The sequence below is a fragment of the Pelmatolapia mariae genome, linkage group LG1 (assembly GCF_036321145.2).
Source record: "Pelmatolapia mariae isolate MD_Pm_ZW linkage group LG1, Pm_UMD_F_2, whole genome shotgun sequence".
Classification (NCBI taxonomy): Eukaryota; Metazoa; Chordata; class Actinopteri; order Cichliformes; family Cichlidae; genus Pelmatolapia; species Pelmatolapia mariae.
Genome location: NC_086227.1, coordinates 11042855 through 11062832, shown reverse-complemented (window position 1 = coordinate 11062832; position 19978 = coordinate 11042855). Strand labels below are relative to the sequence as shown.

Genomic DNA, 19978 nt, shown 5'->3' with positions numbered 1-19978 from the left:
TGTCTACACATAGCAGATGACTTGGCGAAGAACAAATTTTAAATTGTATCTTTAGGCACTTTGCTACTTAGCAGCCTGTCACAAAAAGACAGAATTTGTTCCTATTTCTTTAGTAGAATCTGTGAAAAATGCCAAAGATAACACAGTTTGACAGACTTAAAATGGTATTATTGACCCAACAATGTGATTCCCAAAGGGCTATTAGCTGAATATTAGCTGGTGTGAAGTGTGTCCCTAAAACAGAAAACATTTGAAAAAAACTGGACTAGTTGGGTCAAAAGAAGCGGCAGGCCCAGAAATCCACCTATAGCAGCTGAATACGTCTGTGAAGGTTCTCAGTCATCCAGGTCATCGTAGTTTAAGGAGCTTGGACAGAAAAGCATCTGGACTTTTCACCTCTCATCGAGGTGAAATGTCTTGAAGTCCAGACACTTTTCTTTCCAAGCTCCTTAGACTTCAGCAGATGAACTGTATCTGAATCATGTTTTAAGAGATCAAATCTGCCAAAGACCCACCAAACATACACCTGGCCTTTCAGCTGGTCCATCTGATAGAAGAAGAAAAATGTAAAGAGATGAGGGTTGGCTCAAGACTTTTACACAGTACTGTATATGTGCATAATTGAGGTCTCTATTATAATGGCTGTAATAGGACTGACTGTATTCAAATACTCGCTCTGCTAATATTGCAATCTCAAGCTGAGCGTCTCAAGAGTTTTGGTTGATGAGATGGCTGCATCAATTTATTCCCCCCCACCCCATCCTTCTCTTTCTCTCACAGACCCCAGTTCCCACTACGTGATCACACTAAAAGCCTTCAATAACGTGGGTGAAGGCATTCCCGTGTACGAGAGCGCCGTCACCAGAGCACAGTCAGGTAGGAACCAGACACATCCACATGTCGAAAGGCTTTTCTTATTTGAAGTGATAGTGGATTTCTTACACCTTGAAGCGCTCAGAGGCAACATTTGAAGTGGTCACATTTAGTCTCTTCATCTTGTTGTTCTTCAGATCACATGTAATGTGAGCGGTGCTCCTTGCACTGTGTGGCTGTAAAAAAAAAAAAAAATTCTGAGTTACACTTATTCGCTCTCTCTAATCCAGCGTCATTATCAGAAAAAATGTGTCTCGACTTCAAATTACCAGACAGATAATGGGTCATCGGGGAGTCTCACTGCTCTAATTAACTCTCTTCATCATGGCCCCCAGAATACTTGAGTCTCTTTTTAATCAAGTGAGCAAACCCCTTAATTTTTTTATCCCAGACTATCAGTCCTGATGTGAGAGTGATGATGGATATTTTAACCAGGATGAACGGGCAGAAGCTTTACTTGAGTTTTTTTTTTTTTTTAAGTAAAGAAGGAAAAAAACCTTCATCAGGCAAAAGAAGAATATTTTATGCAGCGACAAGTTTGTATGAAGTCTTTCATAACCAACTTCAAAAGAGCCTCATCACAAATGTTCATTATGCAATGTTAGCGTAATGGGATTTTGGCAGACATCAGCACTGACCTGAAATATCCAGCATCAGTCGAACTCTGAGACGCAGTTTTCTCTGTGCTGCAGACTAAAAACAGCGGCAGAATATGGACAGTCCTGTTAGGCTGCCAGCCACACAATTAAAAGTAGGACTTAAGTCCCAATCCAGGGTGCTTGACAAATGATCTTAAAGCGTGAGGCACTGCCAGTTAGACTGCATGCTTGTGGAGTTCACACAGATTATGTGACAGTGTCAGAAGACAGCCAGCCCATGCACCCTGGAGTGTCCCAGAATGTGGGCTGCACCCGCCTCCTTTTCCCATCCAGCCTCCCACCTCTCCGCTCAGCCTTGATCACTCCAGTTTGTCTCTGCTGCAGCACTATTGCACCAACCAATTGAGGAGGGGTGGGATGCTGGATGACATGAATCACGTCAACATGCGTCGAGGGGGGGTGGCAGCCGGAGTGCGCGCACACACTCGCACGCTGTCATACTGTACCCTTCTCTCTATGAAGCTCTTGCTTCCTCACATCCTCTCACATACACACTCACATACAGAGCTGCGCACACGCAGACCCCCTGTGGTGGCTTTGGCAACCCTTCGTCAGATCCAAACGTTTCCTCTCAAAGCAGAACCAAAGCCCACCACCATCGTCTGCTGCTGAATCCTCGGGGGCGCGTTCCCTTCCTGCCAGTTTGTTCAAGTCGGGATTAAAAAGACAAGCTGACCTACATAGTACTTTTACTTTTGAAAAAAACTGAGGAAAACTTGGTGAACTTTGGTTGAGAAAGTGCTAGGCTGAATACTTTATAATAATACGACGCTTAACTGAAAAGCAGGAAATGAAATATTTCACCTCTATTTCAAAAAGTTTTTTTTTTTTCCACAAGGGCAAGTCAGCCTTTTCTCCTTCACAATATTGAACGCTGTATTCTTCCAGCCCTTGGTAAAGAAATGTAGCTTGCATGCCACTCCAAAACCTCAGTGCCTCTCCACAGCCGCATGAATGCTTGGCGCTTCATCACGCACACACAAACTCTGTGACTCAGTCTTGGGCATATAATGAGGGCAGCTATGTACAGAGGCGTCAAATGGAGCGAGGCAGAGAGTAGAGGGCCAACAAGTGGACTGAGGAGGAGTGTCATCACGGGTGACGGACCAGAGCTTTTTCTCCAGTCACAGCTAAACCAAGGACAGAGCTGTGAGCAGTGAATTCACTGGCCACAAGGTCATCTTAAAGTGTTTATCATTCAGCATGATGGCCAGCAGCTGCCTGTTGGAGCCTTAGGTTGAACCCCACTCAACATTTAAAAAGATACTAATATTACACTATGGAAGCTTTTACTTAATTACCTCTGGTTGGTTGAATACTGCTGATAATTGACCAAAACTGGAGAGACAGTAGTATTATGATATTGTTAGTATTCAAGTATTTGTGTTTTTTACTGAATTATTCAGGCATTTCTCCAAAATGTACCACACATACATTCACCGGACACTCATTTGGTACATCACACTTGTAATGGTTAGACCCTCTTTCCCTTCAAAACTGCTCTAATTCTTGTTGACATGCATTTGGCAAGGTGCTGGAACGACCATAGTCCTCTATGCTATTAACATGATGGCATCACACAGTTGCCAATCTGCTGTTCCCCCACCTTTATGACAAATTCTGACCCATCCGTCTGAATGTCTCAGCAGCCGCCGAGGCTCATAAACCTCATAACGTTTTTTTCCAGTGTCCTACTGTCCAAATTTGGTAAGGCTGTGAGAACCATGGCCTCAGTTTCCTGTTCTTAGTGGCAGAAGTGTGTGGTCCTCACTGCTGTAGCACATCTGCTTCAAGGTTCAATGCGTTGTGTGTTCAGAGATGCTCTTCTACATACCCTGGTTGTAATCAGTGCTAGGAGTACGGTTACTGCTGCCTTTCTATCAGCTCAGGGCAATCGGCTCACTCTCCTCTGATCTCTGTAAACCCAGCAGTTTCTGAAATACTCAGGACGATCACATTTTTTGTTTTTTGGGGGTTGTTTTGGTTTTGGGTTTTGTTTTGTTTTTGGCGGGGGGGGGGCTCTTTATCTTGTCTACATGCCTAAAGGCATTGAGTTACTGACATGTGATTGACTGTTTAGATATTTGCATTAGCAAGCAGTTGAGCATGTGTACCTATATATCCTAGTATAAAATGACCCATATTAAGTAAAGGCTCCAAACACAAAGCTGACTGTCTGAATCTAAAACTTTTTAAGGTGTTTGGTCACATATATTTTCAGTTGTACATTTTTAACAGCGTATACAAGTCATTATCTAGCATTGATTCAAAGAGGGACTGCAACTGGAAGCAGGGAGCAACCAACCTCTCCCTCTCGCAGCAAGCTTTCCACCTTTGAGCCGCACAACAAAAGCAGCAACATGACACAAACCCTCAACCAGAGCTACCATTTGTTAGTGTCTCTGCCCTCTTCTGTGCCTCCAGGCTTCTTCCTTAAATCCTCAGTTTTCCTTCTTCAGTTTTCAAGAACATAATGCGCCTTCTCAACAGCTCTCTGAGAAGATATTCCTGGGCACTCAGTGTCCCTTCTGTTCATCCACTTTGCTTTAAAATGTTTCAAAAGCTCCATGATGTAACATCTGTAAATGCATTTTGACTCTTTCTTTGAAATGACTGGGTTGACATTAATATGTAACTTTTGGCAGTGGGATTACGGGTGTCTTCTTTCACTCCGGTTTTCCATTTACTGTAATCTTTTCTTAATGAATAGAGTATCTCTTCCTCTCTTTCCGTAGTGCTACAGTTGATAGAGCAGCACATACTGTACTGTAGCTTCTGTAGATTGGTCTTATTGTAGAGGTCAGTGTCTGTTTTTCTAATAGAATCTTCTCTCTCCTTCTTTTCACCCTTCCCAATCCCATCCCTGTTGCACTTAACCATCCACCTCCCCCTCCTCCCCCTCCTCCCTCGCCATCGTCCTGCATTTTTAACGCATTAACCTTATTTCTTCCTCTGCGTCCCTCCCCACGTCCTGTTTTGGCTCCACTGTCTGATCCACCACGCTTCTCGTTCCATTTTAATTTGCTCATTTTAATTTTTTGTGCGCATGCATGTTGGGTTTTATGGCCTGATGTCCTGACCCTGTAGACCCCGATGTTGACCTGTACGACCTCTTACATGCTCCATACACCCCAGTACCAGACCCTCTCCCCATGATGCCGCCGGTGGGCGTTCAGGCGTCGGTGCTGAGCCACGACACCATCAAGGTGACCTGGGCCGACAACTCGCTGCCCAAGAGCCAAAAGGTTACAGATAACCGCTACTACACAGTGCGATGGAAGACCAACATCCCTGCCAACACTAAAATGAAGGTAAGAGATTCTTCTTTCACATGATTGCATTCAGTTTATCAGATTTACAATTCGACATCAGTTCTCTAACCAAAGCAGGTTTATTTAGACTTTTATTGGGGGGTTTTTTAATCTTTGGATTCAAGTAATAGTTTAGCATGGAGAACAAGTCAAATCAGATCACTGTGTCCAAACATTAGTGATGCAGCTTAATTTAATATAGTACAATTTCAGTTTATTTCTGTGCATCCCTTCAGGGCCCACACTTTCCAGAGAGATGTATTGATGCGCTGAAAATAAAAAGTAATGTCATATGAGGGCATATATAATTAAGTATTCCCACAGCAGCTCCCAAGCTCAGGGGCAGCATGGTATTTGTACCAGTGTGATGATCTGTTTTCATTCAACCTTTGAAGGGCTATAAAAAGAAATTGATGCTCATCTCTGCACTTTTATGATAATCAGAACTCAGAACTTGCTCTTACATGATTGGTCGTCCTGCTGATTAGTGTCTTACATAAAGTTAGCTTTTTTTTTTAACAGCTGGATACTGACAAGAAGTCTTTGTGTTATCAATGGCTGGAGTAAACAGTCCTTTAGCAGCTACTTTGTCAAGCAGAAGAGCAGCTGGTGCGTTTGTTTACAGTGCAGCCTCACACACTCATGTTCCTTTCATAAAAAAGCCTGTCAGCAATTGGCTTTCCCCCATCTTTCCACAAGCAGCTACAATCTGATTCCTTTCTGCGCTGGATGAAAATACAAAAAGTTGGTCAGTTACTTCCCTATGAAGTCAGACGTGTGCAACTCCATCGCTCCTTTCAATTTTAAAAAAAACCTGATTCATTGAGATATTAGTTTGAGTTAGCAATAGCTTAACTTAGAATGACTCAGAAGAGCGATCAGCAAAGGGCGTGGGTGTAAGCAAACACTGGATCATATGATGCTGCATTTCCTGTAAAAATTTAAATCAAGCAGGTGGTTAAGGCAGATCCCGAAACTAACAGACACTGGCACAGAATTGGATTAATCAATTAATCGTTTGAACAGCACCCTTTGTATGAGTTGAAGCAGTTCAAGGACTGGCAGGATTGCAAACGTAAATGGCCAAACAAATAGTCATGAACATGAGAAATGAAAATGGGGGAGTAACAATGTCGAGAGATGTATACAAAGATAGTGAGTGATTGTACTTGAACAGCTCAGCTAAACTAAACTTCATTTGAGGAATTTAAACAAGCAGATTTTCCTGTGTTAAAAAAATTGTTTTGGTTTGTTACAAAATCCTAACAATAGTTCTTCATCAGTGAAGGACACCACACGAGAATCTTACATTTATTTACTGGGATTAGTGTCCAACAGATGCAAATCAAGAGGCACTCTCTCTGAAGAGTTAAAATATTTGTAGTGACTGTGAGCCGAGCCTTGAACAGGCTGTTTGAGATTCCGATTCCAATTCCTGAGCTGCAGCTCAATTATGATGATTACTTATCTCCAAATAATAGAGCGCAGCGGATGTGTGTGTGTGCGTGTATGTGTGGTCCTTGTTTCATGCATGTGTGCAAACCTGTGACCGAGCAGAGCTCAGATAAAGGCCCGCGTTTACCGATAAATTATTCAACAAGGACGAGGCGAACTGAGAACTAGAAAAAGAGGGCGTAGATCTGACGGTGCATTCTCCATACCGCCACCTTGAAATGTACCTGCACAAACGTACGCAGACTCAGTATCCAGGTCTTGCACCGGATGCTGGCACCCAATGTTTTTTGTTTGAGGCTTCCATTGAACTGCAAAGGTTTGTTGTCACTCAAAGTGAAATGAAGGGAGAATTTAAGAGATGCCGTGTTACACAGCAGATTCATTAACACAATGTAAATCCACAACAGTACAGATATATGGAGTACTGCTCAGCTTGCTGCCATGAATGGATGCCTAAAACGGTTTGTGTCACTGAGGCTCATCCCCAAAATCTAATATATTATGTTGTCTATTAGAGAGGCTCTGAAACTTTATAGTGCATTGTGTATGTAAACATAGCTGTAGTCAAAAGGTATAGCCAGCAGTAAACCCTTCACCTTAATGCCTCCCTTAGTGCAAGTCCACAGACACGCTTGTACATTATTGAAGGGATGACTGCTCTCTAACAGGCTGCATGGTTCTAAAGAACAGGGTGTTTTCATTTCCTATCCTACTGCCCTCTGTTTGACAGCCCCCAATGGAGAACTGCACTTCTGCCATAGCACGCAACATTATAGACAGGACGCTGGAGAACCTGACTCTGTGCTGCTACGACTACTTTTTTTCTCATGCTGGTTCATCCCAGTGGAGCTCGAGATAAATGTTGCATAACTTCAGATTCTAAATAGTTCACTAGCGCTTATTAACGTATACAGATGTTTTGTAAATGATGCACTCTCTTTGTGGCACTGTGCACTCAGTCCATTGCAAAAGTCTTGCAATAAAACCCCACTTCATGAAGGTTTTAATGTTCAGGATATTAGTTGGTGGTTAAAAAGGTAATTTATTTTTAAATTGACAGGGTTTTTTTTTTTGCTTTTGTTGTTTACCTACCATTTACTCTCAATGATGTAAATAGGCCTTGTTTTGGCTGTAACTGTGAGGTTGAATTAATACCTCTTCAGAACAGCTGCAACAAAAACCCAAGCATTATAAACTCGGAAATTATTGCGGGACTGTTTCATCAGACCTTACTCATTTTAGCTAGGCGTACCTAATAAAGTGAAAACTGAGTCTATTTCGTATAAACATGATTGAAACCATCAAAAGATGGAAAGGATGTGGTTCCAAACACTGGATAGTGCACGTAATGCCTCGTGAATGTGAATGCTTCACACTGGTAATTTATTTTAGAACTAAAACAGGTCTTACTGATCTGTGGAGCTGGTTTTATACTTGAAGGAGCATTTAAATGATTCTCAAACGCCGCCTTGCTTCAGCTTCTTAGTCGTTAATGTTTTTGTTCTCTCTGAGATTGAAACTTGACGTGTTTAGGGTTTGTATTGTTAGTCTGGAAAAGCAAGACATCTGCAGGTGTTATTCAGTTAGTAAAAATCACACAGCTCTATTCTTTTCCCTGCCAGAAAACAGTTTCCAGGGTTGTTCGGCGGCTCTGCCGTCTCACAAACTGATTTCTTGTTTGCCGCTTTTGCTCGTCTTTCCCCAGATGGTCAACACCACCAACCTGAGCTACACGGTGCCAGATCTGAAGCCCAACACGCTGTACGAATTCTCCGTCATGGTGACCAAAGGCCGCCGCATCAGCACATGGAGCATGACAGCCCAGGGCACCACCTTTGAGACCAGTAGGAGCACTGCAGACACGCACACACAAACAACCGCGCATAAACACACACAACACATACATGAGTACAAAGACACGAACACGACACCTACGGTGTAACGAGCCCCCTGGCTGGCTCAGGAATGACATTGTACTTCTTGCCGACCAAGGAAGGAGGAGGGGCAATGCCTGAAGATTATCAAGCAAGCGGTGACTCCACAGTGTAGTCCAGTAAAAACCAAATACAAAGACAGCCATTAACCAAAACAGTGAACAGTAACTAAAATAGAAATTCAGGAAAACTACAGCAAAGTTGGGGATTAATTGCAGGTGATAATTTAAGGAGTGTAGGTAGGGGACTAACCATTCTTCCAAAATGTAATAGTATTAATAGAAATACAGTTTATATTAAACTCTGGGCCAGGTGTCTCAGCCTGAAGAGCAAAAAAGCTACAAACCACGGCCTGGCTCATTCTTGGGCTCAAGCTGCAAAATGCATTTTGTTTGGTTAACCGTCCCTTTCTTTCCTCGCTACTTTTAGCTCGTATGGAACTAAATTCTCGTTACCGTTTTTCTCTGCAACAATAAAAATGATTACTCTGGATCAAAACAAATAGTTTGATTTAAAATACATGGATACAGTCAGTCTCCCTTAGGCTACTTTTGGCTGGTCTTTCATTCAGGAGGGGTAGCCTGTTTGAAAAGCCATAAACCCCCTTTGTGTGTGTATGGGTTTGTTTTTTTAAGATGATAACAGGTAATCAACCAACAATCGAACTGTCAGTACCTGTACGACTTTAGCTCTGTGGGTAAGCAGGCAACCATATGGCCAAAAGCCAGTGGCCCAGGTTTGAATCCAACCTGGGGCCCTTTGCTGCGTGTCTCCTACCCCCCTCTCTCTGATTTCCTGTCTGTCTCCACTATCGCTATCAAATAAAGGCAAAATGCCAAAAAAAGATAATATTTAAAAAAATATATATATATATGCTTTGAGATTATTAAAAGGAAAAATGATTTTTTTTTTAATCTCTTGCATAAATATTTTTGAGTTTTCTAAAGGAAAGGTGAACAGCGTTTTTATTTCAGCCCACCCAGGGGTTTGTCTCACAGCTGAGGAAATGGATGCTATTGTGTGCGTGTGCATCATCAACACACCCACACACAAATATAGTATATAAAAACTGTTGCTTTTCAGTCCAGCGGGAATACTATCAGCATAAAACTTTCCACATTTTATTTATATCCTGAAATGAAAGTTAGTAGTAGGAACATGTGCCGACTTTACCCTTTATTTAACCTTCTCATCAGCTCGAACAATGTCTCGTCTCCATCCCTGTCACAGCTCCCAGCTCCGCCCCGAAGGATGTGACTGTGGTGAGCAAAGAGAACAAACCACGCACCATAATTGTCAACTGGCAGCCTCCCTCTGAGGCCAATGGAAAAATCACTGGTGAGCCCCAAAGCCTCTCTTGTCCTTCTCACAGATTTCTCACTACTTATTATTTTGACCGTTTTGTAGCATCTCTGCACTGCAATGGACTCACATTTAGGTGAAGAATTGATCTGCAGATTGTGAATATGTCTGGGCGCTGTCTGATCACCCAGCTGCAGACTGAAATTTTTTGTTTAAAACTAGATATCGTTCAGAAAAGTATGTAAATAACATCACTCATGCTCTCCTGTTGGGGCTCTTAAGAATAAAAACAATATCAGTGATCTTACTTTGCGGAGAATAATACTACATTTTAAACCATTGCTCGTTGTTCTTGGCGTCTTCTTTTGTAGGCTATATCATCTACTACAGTACAGATGTAAACGCTGTGGTCCACGACTGGGTTATCGAACCAGTGGTGGGCAATCGTCTGACTCACCAGATCCAGGAGCTAACGCTGGACACCACCTACTACTTCAAGATTCAGGCCCGAAACTCAAAGGGCATGGGCCCCATGTCTGAGCCCGTGCAGTTCCGCACTCCAAAAAGTAGGTTTATGTGACGCACGTTTTTCATATGGCAGCATTTACAGACTATTAATCAAAGTCAAAGATCCATCAGTTAAATGGACGTTTAAGCTCTCTAACAAAAAGAAATGAGGACTGTGAGATGTTTAGTCATCACATAGCTTTATGCATGTGTAAATAGGCAGCTCTTGGCTAACATATACACAGTACACAGCTTCTATTGCTGCCGTTATGTCAGGGCTTTGGGTTAGTCGTGGAGTTATTCTGCCCTCAGCTGTCTAAAAATGAACAAATGCACCTTCAAGATTTGTGTTTTCTCAGACACAGTGACCGTCCTCGGATTGCACCGGCTGATTTATGTGATGTGATGTTACATCACAGATGGATTTTTTCCATAGAACATTCAACACATCATATAAGCTTAAATACATTTTCTTCCAAACGCCTTTGAGCACTTCTCCTATTGCTGCGTGAAACTCGTGAGCTATAACAAGGATGCTTTTCAAACCTTCTTGATTAATTTGCCTTGGGCCGCTAACTGATGAGTCTGCTAAGCAAATGTTGTAGAGAATATTGTAGGTTCAGTTTGTTTCTGCTTCTTACGGCTGATTTGGGTTTTAGCTGAATATATTTCATAAGCATCCACTCTTTTTAGAGACTATTTTGTTATTGAATGCTAATATTTAGGACATAAAGTCAGTGTGTGTTGACTGTAGGAAGGTATTATATATATATCAGTTTGTGTTTTAACTTCTGTATATGTTTTTCAATATACTTTCCTCTAATGTCAGCCTGGTTGTGTCTTTAGCATACTCTGTTTGGCTGCTGTTTGGTTTTCCTACTGGTTTTCCTTCCTATAGTTTTGCCCCTCTCTTCCTCTTCCTCCTCCTCACAATCCCCATCTCTCACTTTATTTCTGTCTCCCTCGCTGCTGTTTTCAGCTAACCACTTTTTTGCTTTTTATTGTCTCTCCCTCTCTGCTCTCCCTTGGCCTGTTAAGCTGAGTCCTCTGACAAAATGGCTAATGACCAAGGTAAACTCGCTCTCCACACTTTATCACTGCTGGACTGCACCCTCTAATGTTTCTCTTTTTCCAAGGACCATCTTCTACGCCGATTTTAAAAAAAAAAAAGAAAAGAAAAGAAAGAAAGAAAAACTTAGTCCGTGTGACTGTGCTTGTATAGGTTTTTAGATAATAAACATTTGACAGGCTCTATGTGGTGATAGAAGAGACCATTAAAATGACTTTTTGTTTTTCACCTATCTTGATTCAGCCTCAAATCTCACACCAAAGATGGGACCTTCAGGAAACCAACCTCCACGGGACCCTGTTCCACCAAGTAAGATTATAATTCCTCCTGCCTTATTTAGTGCTCATGCTCAGTTGTCATGTTGTCAGACACTACAGTCATGCTGTAACCTGGACAAAGTTTCCCAAGAGTGTCCCCACGACTGAACAATGTAACTCAACCAACTCTTAGAAATGATCATAGACTAATAATTTATCACTTAGAGGTGACTTATAAGTAACTAAAGCCTCATATTTGTTTCAGTACAAATTTAAAACTATTTATTCTGATCTTGCATTTAAATTTTTTTTACTGTTAAAGTTCATACAGACATTAATGCTTAAAAGTTTGTACTCTAACTTTGATTTTCTCTTGCTGAGGAATTAAAGATGGGGAAAATCATATCCTGGTCATTGTCATAATCATCTCAGTGGGAGCCTTCACCATCATAGTGGTGGTAGTGGGGGCCTTCCTGTGCACGCGGCGCACCACATCCCACCAGAAAAAGTAAGACGCACTGTCCCGCTTTTACATTGCATGCTCTCTTTTTGTCTCTTTGTAATATAGATCTTCTCACTCTGTTTTATTAACCTACAGATCAGCTCCCTCCAGTGTCTTTGACTGTTTTGCTGCTGTCGCTAACAGCTCTGTGTTCTCTCCGATAGAAAGCGGGCTGCCTCAAAATCTTCCAACGGCTCTCACAAATACAAGGGGAACTCCAAAGACCTGAAGCCACCCGATCTTTGGATTCACCACGAGAGGCTGGAGCTTAAACCCATGGACAAGTCGCCAGAGCCCAACCCAGTCATGACTGAAACCCCCATTCCCCGCACCTCACAGGACATCACCCCTGCTGACAGCGGATTGGAGAGCAACCCCCACCTGCAGCAGAGACGCAACTCCTACCGTGGTCAGTCTTGCTCAAGGCGGAGACTTAAAATGTGATGTTTTGGGAAAAGAGATCAAAGCGAAATGCCACCCTTGCTGCCTGAGCTTACATGCATAATAACATTGAGTAGACATCTCTAGTTTGGCTGCAGACAGAAAACTACATTTTAAGAGTGTGACTTAAAAAAACGATGATTTTCAGGTAGGAATGAGCTAATATCCTCAGGTTTGCTTTCAGGAGCTTGCTGGAGGAGTCCTGAAGAGTTTCAGATGCTGGTTTTTGTGTCATGAGTCAACACCTGTTCAATTACTGTTGTTTTCCTGTGATTATCATGCAAAACATTTCATGCTTTTCATACATGCTGCCCATTACTCGTCATGACGCAGGTTTCTGCAAGTACAGTAAAGCTACTCAATGTAACTGTGACATTTAAAGATACAATCAAAACCCAATTAGTGCATTGATTAAGGATCCTGAGATCAGACAGATTGTTAATAAAAGGGGAAAAAAAAACCGACAATCAATAGGGTAGCAGCTCTTTCTGATTGGCTGGTGTCCACCATACCTTTTAGGCCACGAATCAGAGGACAGCATGTCTACACTAGCAGGCCGACGAGGGATGAGGCCTAAAATGATGATGCCTTTTGATGCGCAGCCGCCTCAGCGTAAGTGTGTGTGTGCGTGTGTGTGTGTGTTTGTGCAGTCGATTTAGAAACTCCTCACAAAGCAATATGAAACTAGAGCACACAAACTCTTAAGTTAACAACTTCCAAATGTTCCTCGTGGTTGTCTAATTAGAAAACATTTCATGCTTCTCGTGACATGTTAATGTTTCTGGGGATTTTTTGGTTTAGTGACTAAACTGACAGAGAATATTGAAGTGTGTGTGTGTGTGTGTGTGTGTGTGTGTGTGTCACAGAAAACTGCATGTGTACATCTCATCATCATCATCCTCATCACCAGCTGGTTAAACATCTTGTTGTGTTTGTGTGTCCCTGTATTTATGTCCATTTCCATTCACAGCCGTGATTAGCGCTCACCCCATCCATTCCCTCGATAACCATCACCACTATTATCACATGGGCAGCCTGTCGTCGGCGACACGCAGCTACCTCTACCACCAGGGCAGCGGGTACCCACGCCCGCACACCTGCACCACCCCCATCTCTCATCTAGACAGGGTGGACTCCACAGGTGAGACACTGCCCCCTGCTGGACAGCACGAGGAGTAACAAAGAGGACAAGGGCACTCTTACCTTATGTCATAACCACTCACAGATTTGTCATTTGCTTATTCATTCCCATGCCGCTACCACCTTGTTATGTTCATATTTGAGTTCTCCATAGTGTTACTAACCACTCTTGCTTTCCTTCCTAATATACTGGCTGTGCTCTTTACCGAGATAAACAAGGGAATGCAGTCGGATACACTATATTGCCAAAAGTATTCACCCGTCTGCCTTCACATGGATATGAACTTCTTAATGCATAGGGTTTAATATATTGTTGGTCCACCCCATTGCAGCTTCAACTCTTCTGGGAAGGCTTTCCAAAAGGTTTAGGAGTGTTTCTTCTTCCAGAAGATCATTTGTGAGGTTGGACACTGTTATATGAGAAGACCTGACTTGCAGTCTCCGCTCTAATTCATCCTAAAGGTGTTCTGTGGGGTTGAGGTCAGGACTCTGTGCAGGGCAGTCAAGTTCTCATCCATGTCTTTTTGGACTTTATGCGCTGGTGCGCAGTCATGTTGGAACAGGAAGGGGCCGTCCCCAAACTATTACAAAAAAGTCAGGAGTATGAAATGGTACAAAATAGCTTTGTATGCTGAAGTATTAAGAGTTCCTTTCACTGGAACTGAGGGGCTGAGCCCAACTCCTAAAAAAACAACCCCACACCATAATCCCCACTCCACCAAACTTTACACTTGGCACAATGTAGTTAGACAAGTACCGTTCTCCTGGCCATGGAAACCCATTCCATGAAGCTCTCTACACACTGTTTTTGAGCTAATCTGAAAGTCACATGAAGTTTGGAGGTCTGTACCATGTCTAATCATTTCCATTTTTTTATAGTAGCACAGTTGACTGTAGAATATTTTGCAGCAATGAAATTTCACGATTGGACTTGCACAGGTGGCATCCTATCACAGTACCTACGACTGAGCTCCTGAGAGCTGCCCACTCTTTCACAAATGTGTGTAGAAGCAGTCTTCATGCATAGGTGCTTGGTTTTATACACCTGTGACCACAGAAGTGATTGGAACACCTGAACTGATCTGGATGTGTGAGTGAATACTTTTGGCAGTATAATGCACAAATAACTAGTTATAGTGAAAGAAAAATAGAAGGCTGAACTGGTGTTCAACTGACCTGAAGTCATTTATAAAGGTAGACCACAAGTTGCAGCTTCAGAAATGTTAAGATGTTTGCTTTTTATTGCTACTGAGCTTTTGAAAAAAATTTCCTACTTTCTTTTTATTTTATTTTTTTAACACTTAAGATGTTTGCATGCTGTTATTCATGTTTTGAGAAACCTGGATATTGCTATAGAACTGGGATACTGTGAGATGTAAACACGAAGAAAAGACCACTGGGATAGGATGAACTGAAACCTGAATGATGTAATGTTCATATGTATATTTACAGGATTCTAAATAAGACAGGTTTCTCATCTTCTCGTGTACAGACTCACAAATAGAAAGTTCCATGACAGATATTCAGATTGGAGACAGCAAAACCAAAAATGAAAGCCTAAAATTCCAGCTTTAATTATTAATTATGACATTTTCTTGGTAACTTTCTACAAGCCGGCTGGCAGGCACTGGCATGCCGAAAAATGTTTTAATCCTGCAAACCCGCATTCTGACTGTCCCCACCTGCTGCCTCTTCTCCAGAGTCTGTGAGGAATACTCCCAGCTCTGAGCCCGCCCCTCCCGCCACCGCCTCCTCCCAAGCCTCCTGCCCCTCAGAGATCCTGGCTGACCCAGAGGGCAGCTACCACGGCTCCACCACCACAGAGGAGGAGCCTAGCTACTCCAGCAACCTGCCCCCACTCCGCTCAGCTCACCCGCATGCCCACGCCCACCCTCTCAAGAGCTTCGCTGTACCTGCAATCCCAGCCTCCAGCCACCCATCCTATGAGTCTCCCGCCCTGCCCAGCACTCCCCTGCTCACTCAGACCGGTGAGCCCTCATATCACTGACACCCACCAATCTAAACAGAGTTGAATCAGAATTTTTCTAACTAGCTCTTAAAAAGTCTTTGCGAGCTGAAAATTTTTTTTTGTAAAGCACTGGTGTGTGTTGCGTTCACTGAGTGTAGTATTTTCGTGTGACCTTTCTTCACTCAGGGCCTCCCACTCACCCGCATGTTGTGAAAACAGCCTCCATCGGAACACTAGGAAGGACACGAACACCGATGGTGGTCACCGTGCCCAACGCCCCCGATGTACCAGAGACCAGCAAGATGCTAGAAGATGTAGACAGCGTGAGTACAGCGCCCCACACTGGCTGCTTGTAGTAAGGCAGTCTGATTTTTTTTTTGGTAGGCCTAATGATGGTGGTGAATATTTGATATTATTTTTGCTGCTTCTTTTGGGTTGTTTTTTTTAAATGATACCAATCTCACATTCCTTCCAAATCCATGTCAGGTTTACTTTGGGCACTGGATGATACAGTTACTTTCAGCTGAACATCGGTTTTAACCACATTTTCTGTTTGTTCTCTCTCTCTCTCTGTTTTTCTTTTTTTGTATTCTTTCCAAATTCAATCTCACCATGTTTTTACTTTTTCTTTTTTTGTGGCGTTGTCGGCTCTCCTTTGGTCATTTCATTTAACCGTTAACTACCGATCTTAACAAAAAAAATAAAAAACAAACCCATAACTGGAATGATTTTTAATTTTTTGCCATTGAACCTTCTCTCTGCCTTGATTGGCTGTTGGCCGTATGTTGGTGTCGGCTTCTCTTTGTTTTTGTTTTTTTCCTCGACGTCGTGCTTTTGTCTGCTGCCTCTTTCTGTTTTTGTCCTTTTCTGACCCTTCAGTTTCATTGATCCACCCAGCCCCCCTCCCAGCTCGCCTCACCTCACCCATGCGCCCCCTTTGCCAAACTCCTCCCTGTCCTCTGTGAAAGATCCCTGACTGATCCTCTCCTCTCCTTTCCTCTGCTCTCTTCCTTCCCTCCTTCCAGGTGCTTGCCTCCCTCCCCCCCTGCCCCTCCCCCGCCCCCCGCAGTAACCCTGTTCCTCTCCCCCAGAGCTACGAGCCTGACGAGCTGACCGAGGAGATGGCCCACCTCGAGGGCCTGATGAAGGACCTGAACGCCATCACCACAGCGCCATGAGCATGCACTCGCACCAAAACACCACACACAGACAGACACACACACAACCACACACTCTCTGTCACCCCACACACACACATACAGAAAGTCACACACCCTAAAGAAAAAAACACAACCAAACAATACAAAACAAATCAACAAAACCTTCGGAGCCAGAGGCTGCTGGACACAAAATGGCTTCTCATCCCCACGAAAAAGAAAAAAAAACTCTCGCGTCTCCCCCTGCAGAGAAAAACAAAACTTCCAGACTGAAACGTAGGAATTACTTTTTCCTTTTTTCCCCGGCTTACCTTGCTCAGTCTCAGGAAGGAGATTGCCATGAGAGGGAAGAAAAAGTGAGACAACTTCATCTTTATATGAAGAACCATTCTCAGAGACTATGAACTTTTAAAAAGGAAAGATAAAAACAAACAAACATTGGTCGCTTTCAACCGGAAGATTGTGAATTTTTTTTTTTCCTCAGCAAAAATGGTAGTCTTTTTTTTTGTTTGTTTGTTTGTTTTTCGGTGCCGAACACTCTCGCTTGAGACGGTTGATTCAGTGTCAAGTCCAAAAAATATGCTGGTTTTTGATGTATGGTGCTCATGCGGCACAGTCTACACACAGTGTTTGTTTGATTAGTGTTTTCTTTGTGCATTTTGTATATCTATTGGACAGTTTCAGTGAAGTGAACGTTGGATTTCAACCTCCTCCTCCTCTTTACCAAGCCTACATTATTCATCAACTTTTCTTTTGTCTTTTACCCACGTGTCATATGACTTTTCATTGGTTTTTTTATGTTATTGTATTATTTTTTACATAAATATCCTTATAAACATGTACATATGTTTGTTTTTTTTGTTTGTTGTTTTTTTTTAATGTTTCCCATCATTTCATTATTATTATTATTATTATTATTATTTGGGATGGAAGTGGGATAATGAATGAGTCCTGAAGCTCAGTTTTTCATATCAGCAGAGGAGAGAGAGACCTGGTGCGTTTCTACAGTACATTCTTCTCTGAGGTCGCGTTGCCACCCTTTGTACATGAAAGTGTTTTCCAGTTTTTGGTTTGTCACGGGAGCTCCGTTAAAAAACAACAACAAAAAAACAAAACAAAAAAAGCCTTATCAACGCGCAGGTATGTCAGCGCCGTGGAGACGACTCTGCTCTGTGCGGATGGCGTCGCTCAGCTGTCACCATCGGCAGCTGCTTCTTCATCGTTCAGTGGGACTTGACAGGATCTCCTCGCAGGTCAGGGGTACCGAGGACTCAGGGCGCTGGTCCCCCACCCCACCTAAATTACAAAAAAAAAACAAAAAAAAAAACATCTACAGCAACAGTCGAGTTGTGTTTTATACCAGAAGTTAAGTCGAATGTGTGTGTTGTTTTCCAAAAAAACAATATTTGATTTTAAGCATCTGTACTGCTGAACCACGTGTGTGTGCGCGTGTGTGTGTGTGTGTGTGCGCGTGCGTGCATCCCCCATCCCCGCCCCCGGCAGCGCAGGAGTGTGTTTGCTGTTTTTCCATCACCGTGGTTCTTCTACAAATGTTATCAGATGCAAAGATGTTGGCCTTTTTGAAGGGGACTCCCAATTTGTTTTTGTTTTTTTTACATGGTTTTGTATGAAGAAAAAAAAGAAGCTTGTTCTATACACAAATCCAATATTTAAAAAAAAAAGGAAAAAAAAAAAGAAACTAGTTTTTCATTACCCTCTTACCCAAAGAAACTTGTCATTTGCGATCATAGTAATTTGCTCTACTTTTGTGAATACCATGTTTCTCATACATGTACATCGTCATGAATGTCAATATAACTGTAAGAGATTTTAACTATGGATACAAACAAGGAACAAGTTTTTGTGGGGCGGCACGTCGGGCGGGACCAGGGTGGGGGGGTGACGGACAAAAGCGGGAGAAAGAGGAGCGGACTCCATTTGGGAAATAATCTATTGAGTTGTAAACAGTTGAACCTGTATTGCACTTTTTCACAATTTTTGGAAAGTACATTTCTTACATATCTTGTGTTTTAAATATCGAAAGCTGTTTGTGTAACGTAGTGTCCTAGGTAAGCAGCAGGCAGCTGGTCTTTTTTTTTTTTCTTTTTTTTTTTTTTAATGTTTATTATTATTATTTTTGTTTTTTGCTTCAGAGATGATATGGATTGATCGGCCAGGCGGTTTATACGCTGCAGCTCACGTTGAGGAATTCTGTTGTTGCTTGTTCATGTACAGAGCTTTCTTTGCTTTCTGTAGAAATGGAGAAAAAAAATCTGTGGCTTTTTAAAAAATGTCGGAAAAAATGTTTGGACAAAAAAAAGAGGAAAAAAAAGATGTTTTTTTTATTGGTGCTCCTATACATTGTGTATACAAACAATTATGAATACTAACAAAGTAACCGTGTCTGCTCGTCTTCTTTTCATCAGACATGACGCCCGACAGGTAACATTGGTATACATACTCCAGAGATGAGTGAACACCGAAGAGTCTCTAACCTTGGGCTTTACATTTTGAGGAGGGGGGAGGGGATAAAAATCTTTTGGTAAAAGTACAGGTCAAAGATTGCTATTCAGGCTTGATTTACAACATTAAAATCCTTCATTAAAAAAGCACTCCAGGGCAGCTGTCATTTCATCTCATGAATTTAACAATCCATAGAAGAGGATTGCCTATGTCAGTTTGTACTCTGTCATGTGGTTATTATGAGATGGGTTCACCTCACATGCTAGGGAAAAACATTTGGGTTTTATTCACAGTGTGAACCTGAATCTATGTACACGTGACAAAAATTCTTTCATCTATAGATGTGACAACATCCTGTATGTGAGGTCAGCTGATGGAAAGTCATTTTTTCCACAGTCAGTGTAGTTATGATGAAGTTTCTCTATTTTTGCATTTTTAGAGCTGTGGATTTTACTAAAAAAAAAAAATCAAAAAAAAAAAAGTCAAATGTCTATTAGTCATGCTTTTTGCTGTTTTCTGCAGCATTAGCAGCAAAAAAAAAAAAAAGCAGCAAAATAAAACTACTTGTTTTGATCTCCACTGAGAGAACAGTCCAAGCAGGCAAAGCCAGTATAAAAAGCATTTGTAAGAGTGTGAATAAACTAGGTATTGGGAAATATTACGATCTGGCAAACACATAAAGAAAAGTGACCTTGCTAAAAAGAAAATATATAGGCTAAAAATACTTTACTCAAAGAGTTGTAAACTGTGATATCTTGTCTATGTTCATCTCAGACCAGATAAATATTATATAGTCTAGATCAAGATGTCAAACATAAGGGTGGGGGCCAAAATCGGCCCAGCAAAGGCTCTGGTTCAGCCCACTGTATAGCTTTGGAACAAGTGAAGGACGGTGTAGGTTTTAGACTTTTAACTGTATTTAATCGTTTTTTATAGCAT

General features: G+C 42.1%; 1 protein-coding gene across 13 annotated transcripts in view; it reads left to right on the top strand.

Moving 5' to 3' along the window:
• neo1a (neogenin 1a) overlaps nucleotides 1–19188 on the top strand; it is a 157223-nt gene extending 138035 nt beyond the window's left edge. For 2 of the 13 annotated variants that reach the window (XM_063471932.1, XM_063471904.1), the window contains exons 16-29: nucleotides 781–876; nucleotides 4668–4843; nucleotides 8004–8142; nucleotides 9463–9570; nucleotides 9906–10100; nucleotides 11080–11112; nucleotides 11354–11419; nucleotides 11749–11875; nucleotides 12034–12278; nucleotides 12830–12922; nucleotides 13281–13451; nucleotides 15151–15438; nucleotides 15606–15742; nucleotides 16511–19188. In XM_063471932.1, the coding sequence (XP_063328002.1) occupies nucleotides 781–876; nucleotides 4668–4843; nucleotides 8004–8142; nucleotides 9463–9570; nucleotides 9906–10100; nucleotides 11080–11112; nucleotides 11354–11419; nucleotides 11749–11875; nucleotides 12034–12278; nucleotides 12830–12922; nucleotides 13281–13451; nucleotides 15151–15438; nucleotides 15606–15742; nucleotides 16511–16597 (1961 nt within the window). In that variant the 3' untranslated portion in view covers nucleotides 16598–19188. Of the gene's footprint in view, nucleotides 1–780; nucleotides 877–4619; nucleotides 4844–8003; nucleotides 8143–9462; nucleotides 9571–9905; nucleotides 10101–11079; nucleotides 11113–11353; nucleotides 11420–11748; nucleotides 11876–12033; nucleotides 12279–12829; nucleotides 12923–13280; nucleotides 13452–15150; nucleotides 15439–15605; nucleotides 15743–16298 lie in introns of all 13 variants that reach the window. The other 11 variants (XM_063471914.1, XM_063471869.1, XM_063471878.1 and 8 more) reach the window with 10 other exon arrangements.
• The last annotated feature ends 790 nt before the right edge of the window (nucleotides 19189–19978 follow it).